The sequence below is a fragment of the Volvox carteri genome (genome assembly GCF_000143455.1).
Source record: "Volvox carteri f. nagariensis unplaced genomic scaffold VOLCAscaffold_7, whole genome shotgun sequence".
NCBI classification, from domain to species: domain Eukaryota; kingdom Viridiplantae; phylum Chlorophyta; class Chlorophyceae; order Chlamydomonadales; family Volvocaceae; genus Volvox; species Volvox carteri.
The window spans coordinates 1,688,199-1,693,597 of record NW_003307550.1 but is presented as its reverse complement, the minus strand read 5'-3'; the positions used below and the strand labels follow the sequence as shown (position 1 = coordinate 1,693,597).

Genomic DNA, 5,399 nt, shown 5'->3' with positions numbered 1-5,399 from the left:
TATCATGCAATTGGTGCCGCACTATCGGACCGCCGCAGCGGTGTTTCTACAAGTGGACCGCCCTCCGCTGTCACCTTCTATATGCTCCTAAATCAACGCCTTCCGTTCGGCTTGCCGCCGCGGCGGGCTCCCTAAGCGCACTGTCTTCCGCAGCCGCTTGTCATGCATTTGTGCCGCACTTGTTGCTGTTGTTACATGTCCGTGGGTGCGTTCCCCGTACCTGCAAACCACCCTAGTACGAGCCGAGGGCTCAAGGGCTGACAAATCGCCTATAAGCACCATCCTACCTCGCACTTCCAACGAGACAAGTGATGAAGTAAACTTATGGCCAAAGGGAACAATAGGGTTGCGGTGAGACCATATAAGTTCCAGCATCCTTGCCCGGCATTCAGGCTCCCACTTCATAGCGTCCTTCATGCCGCACTTAGCGGACCGCCGCAGCGGCTTTTCTACAAGCGCACCGCCTTCCGCGGCCGCTGTCTAAATACTCCTAAATCAACGCCTTCAGTTTCGGCGTGCCGCCGCGGCGGGCTTCCTAAGCGCACTGCCTTCCGTAGCCGCGTGTCATGCATTTGTGCCGCACTTAGCGGACCGCCGCAGCGGCTTTTCTACAAGCACACCGCCTCCCGCGGCCGCTGTCTATATGCTCCTAAATCAACGCCTTCGATTCGGCGTGCCGCCGCGGCGGGCTTCCTAAGCGCACTGCCTTCCGCAGCCGCGTGTCATGCATTTGTGCCGCACTTAGCGGACCGCCGCAGCGGCTTTTCTATAAGCGCACCGCCTCCCGCGGCCGCTGTCTATATGCTCCTAAATCAACGCTTTCAATTCGGCGTGCCGCCGCGGCGGGCTTCCTAAGCGCACTGCCTTCCGCAGCCGCGTGTCATGCATTTGTGCCGCACTTAGCGGACCGCCGCAGCGGCTTTTCTATAAGCGCACCGCCTCCCGCGGCCGCTGTCTATATGCTCCTAAATCAACGCTTTCAATTCGGCGTGCCGCCGCGGCGGGCTTCCTAAGCGCACTGCCTTCCGCAGCCGCGTGTCATGCATTTGTGCCGCACTTAGCGGACCGCCGCAGCGGCTTTTCTACACGCGCACCGCCTTCCGCGGCCGCTGTCTATATGCTCCTAAATCAACGCTTTCAATTCGGCGTGCCGCCGCGGCGGGCTTCCTAAGCGCGCTGCCTTCCGCAGCCGCTTGTCATGCATTTGTGCCGCACTTAGCGGACCGCCGCGGCGGCTTTATGATGTAGCTGTAGTCCGTCCACACGTCCGAAGGCTCCGGGTCCATTCACGCGTCTTGACTTCAACTTTCGTTTGCTTGCAGATTTCTTGACGCCATCCTGTATGCCTGTTTTGCTCGTTGTTCTTTACGCCTTCGCACGTAGGGTAGCTGTTATGTTGGTAAGTATCCTGCACCGGGCTATCTGGCGACTCGCGAGGATACCAGGGTAAAACAGGCGAACTCAAGACAAAGGGCGCCGACCAAGCCCCTCGCAACCTCTTGCCAACCAAGAGCTACTCCCGGCAAAACGGACTCCCAGCTAAAGCCTCGCCAACTGCGGGAGGCCGAGATAAAACCACCTTTCCTACTGACCTACGGACCTCGCGAACCCAACTAGAATTCCCCCGCCCACCGACAAGCAACAGAACCCACTATTCAGGTGCCTCTACTCAAGGCCGAACCAACCCAACCACCCGCGCGGTGCCCGCGCGCTTCACTTACTTGCATGGATGCCGTCGGCCCGCAATGTCGATCTGCGCGTCGCCGCTGTTGTTGTCTTCTCATATATAAGAGACGGCGTCCTATTGTATGCAAAACCAAAGATAAAGGCAATCTAACATCACTCGTCAAGCGATTTCGACCTCGACTTTCTCTAGTCTTTCTAGTCGTCTATTTTCTGTAACCTGTCTTAATAAAGCTTAGTTGGTATCTGTTGTCTGACTCTGCAATCTGTGCTGGAATGGCCAAACTCGGAGTGTCTCGTCCGGTGTGATATCCGGGGTTGGCATCGGGCCCTCCGTACTTCTGTATTTGGCAGCAATGCAATTGGCTCGGAGAACTGAGTCGCGTATGTACTCGCTGTATTTCACGTATAAAGACAGGCGAGATTTTGCGATGTCCTTGCAACTTGCGACTTTGTAAGTTGCAAGCCGTACACAAGTGCACTCTTGTGTACGCGATCGCCCTGCATCCCGCAATTTGTTTTGCAACAAGTCATAACATAAGTTTGCCACCAGAAACGACGTAAAAAAGGTTGGCGTATGTGCGTATTTCACCAGATTTCCGCGATAAACGGTGGCAGTTGCTAAAAGCGCAAACCGAATGATAGTGCAGAAGCTGCGTGCGCCGCTCCAATAGCCATCAGGTTCTTGACTTTGTCTACGTATGTACTGCGTGAACTGCTGCCAGGCATAACCAAGTAACTTGTAGCCTCGACATTGGAGGCGGAACAGCAGGAGAGAGACGGGTGTCTGTTCTTGTAGTTGTAAGGACCGGGCTGTGAGTCGACGCATGTAATGCCAGCAAGGTCAATTTAAAAACGTTGCTTTTCCAACTACCGTACAGGTCAGAGGCTTGGTCGCTGTCTGCATGTTTTGTAGGTTGGAGTTTGTGCGGCTGCGGCGATCGAGGAGCCACAACACCCCCAAATCCTAAAATACTAAGAAGCACATACCACACAAACATTAACCGCCGTCTTACCAGCAAAGTTCAGCATTACCGCGCATTATCTATTCACGCAAACCCCAACCCCCCACCGGGGGATCTACACACAGCCGGCGCGGAAACCTGAAACGCTGCGGGTTGCGGTCCTCACGTCGTAAAACTAAAGCCCCGAAACCAAGACTTTGGATAGGCCTTATGCAGGTGCCGTTGGTACGCAGCCTCCACAGCAGCCTGCAATGACTCAGGTCCACACACCACGACGCCGAACACCACCACATCGCGGTATGTTGCTGCTGCTGCTGCCCGGGGGTAAGCGCTGCACCCTCCCCCGCCGCTGGCCGCTGCCTCCCCCCCCACATACGCATCCACGTCAGGACGGCCCACATGCACACGAATACCAGCACCTCTGAGTTGCGGACCGCTCTTCAACACCACCTGCTTACCACTAATATCCCCGTGCCGCTCTGTAGAGCCGCCAGACACCCCTCCACCTTCCGTGCCGCCGCTAACACCACCGACTTCCTCGCCATAAGTCCGCTGAAAAGCTTCCACTCCCGCCTCCGCCTCCGCCTCCACGTCCGCTAGCACACCGGGCAACATCATGGCCTCCAACCCCGGGAGCAGATGACGGGACCCCCCTGCTGCCGCCGCCCCCGCCGTTGCCGCGTTGGTCCTAATACCCGCACCACCCTCCTCCATGGCACGTTCCACCGCCAACGTACCATCCGCCGCCGTACCATCCGCCGCGCAATGGCTATCGCTATTGCCGACGCCGTCGTGGACCTCGTGCAGCCGCCCTTCCGCCGCCCTCGCCTCGTGTCTCGCAACCCCCCCGGCGGGGCTGCGCGCCCACAGTCCACGGAGCCAGCTGCCCCCTGCTGCTGGGTGACTTGGGGGGGGCGCCGGTAACAGCACCCGCCGGCGCCGACCGGACCCACGCCCCGCCGCCGCCGCTGCCATGCGCCACCGCTGCCACACCAGACACGCCGCCGCCGCCCCGAGCAGTACTCCCGCCACCCAGCCCAGAAGCGGTGCCAGCCGCGCTGCAAAGAAGCACACACGCGCCTGGCAGCACGGCCACAGGCGGTCAAGTCCCGAGCCAGGTCCTTTAAAGGGATCACATTTGACACACAGCTCTGGTGCCGCTACGCCGAAGGCACGGCACACTTTAAGGCTGACGGTCCCAACACCACCCGCCGCCTTAAGCGCCTTCTTCCCGGCGGCGTGAATCCCCTTCGCCAACGCAGCGTCAAGGCCCTGCCGTACTGCCGACGGTAGCAGCGACGCCGGGCAGCGGAGCACTGACGTCGCGGCACTTCCCTGGAGTGCAGCCGTCAAAAGCCACGACCAGGCGGAGCCGCCGCCAGCGCCGTCGTACGCGGCGGACGGCCGAAACGCGGCACGGACGGACGCCATCCATTCAGCCGCGGCGGTGTCAAAACTGCCGCCTTCCCCCCCGGCGCCAAGGGCAGCCGGCGTGGCGACCATGCAATTGTGGGTGCTGGCTGCCGTACTGCCCAAGTTCGCTCCGACGGCGCCCAGGAGGGCCGCCAGAGCCGCCACCCCCCAGCAGGCGGGGCCTTGAAGCTGCCACGGCGCCGCCATCACCTTTACCTTGGCGACGGCGTCGGGGCCAGGTGCCCCGTCATCATGTGCCGCTGCAGCGGCGGCGGCGGTAGGACCTGCTATCGACATAGCGGCAGCAGAAGATCTGCACACGGTGCTTGCCGTACATGGCTTAACCGTCGTCGACGGCGATGTACGGCATGGCTGTCGGGTGCAATGTAGGTCTACAGTCCAGCCCCTAGCGACGGCGGCGCGAAGAAGCGGTAGCAGCGGCTGAGCGTCCGACTGCGGGGATTGTACAGTGGTGTCGTACGGCGCAGGGAGTAAGCAAACAGTTTATAATCATTAGCGCCAAACAGCAGACAGGGGGAGTGGGGGAGTGGCGGAGGGGAACAAGGAGCCATTGGCGGCAGTAGCCGGAGGAAGGTAGCCAAGGAACAGGCCAGGTCAGGTCAGTCCCCAGAGGGGTATTCCATATTCCCTCTGCGAAGCTTCGCGACTCGCCTGCTGCGTCACCGCCCAGACCAGGTGCACGTGTGAGCAGCTCCAAGCCGCTGATGCCGCCGCCGCCGCCGCATCGGAAGTCTTCTCCGTTGCCGCGGCTGCCGCGGCCGTGGCGGCGGCGGCGCCGCCAGACACAGCCCACACACCAATTCCGCTCGCACCCGCCGTCAGCTGATGCTGCGGCGGCGGCGGCGGCAAAGGAGGCGAAGTCGGCGGGATCTCCCCTGGTTGGGTGTTTCGAGGTTTATGGCCCTGGGGAATCCAATCCTTGGCAGCGGTGTCATATCCTGGCGGAGGCGCCGCCGCCGCCGGCGTCGTGACGAGCAGCGCCTGCAGTATGGACGCGATGGGGGTGATGCCCGCGCCGCCCGCGAATAACAACAGGCGGTCTGCAGCGACGGCGGCGGCCTGCAGGTCCGGTGTGCCGTACAGTCCTTCGTACACGACATCAAGCCTCCTGGGGTTTGCACCCGTTTCAGTGCGGGGGGAGAAGAGGGGAAAACCCGCGGGGTTCCTCGACTAACTAGGTCGGTTAGGTGGCTGAAAGAAATGCTGACGTGGCCACTGCCACCGCTACCGCCACTGCCACCACCGCTCTCACCTCCTCACGCTGCTGCTACTGTCACTGACTTTCCCCACACCCCCACACCCCACACCCCCACTCCA

At 61.0% G+C, this 5,399-nt stretch overlaps 1 protein-coding gene across 1 annotated transcript in view; it reads right to left on the bottom strand.

The window, feature by feature from the left end:
* Positions 1-1,918: 1,918 nt before the first annotated feature.
* The window catches only part of VOLCADRAFT_88039 (uncharacterized protein), a gene marked incomplete at both ends in the record, with an annotated part of 8,804 nt that continues 5,323 nt past the window's right edge, over positions 1,919-5,399 (bottom strand). Inside the window, 3 exons of the mRNA XM_002947623.1 lie at positions 1,919-2,024; positions 2,815-4,514; positions 4,746-5,122. Coding sequence (XP_002947669.1) covers positions 1,919-2,024; positions 2,815-4,514; positions 4,746-5,122 — 2,183 coding nt within the window. The remainder of the gene's footprint in view (positions 2,025-2,814; positions 4,515-4,745; positions 5,123-5,399) is intronic.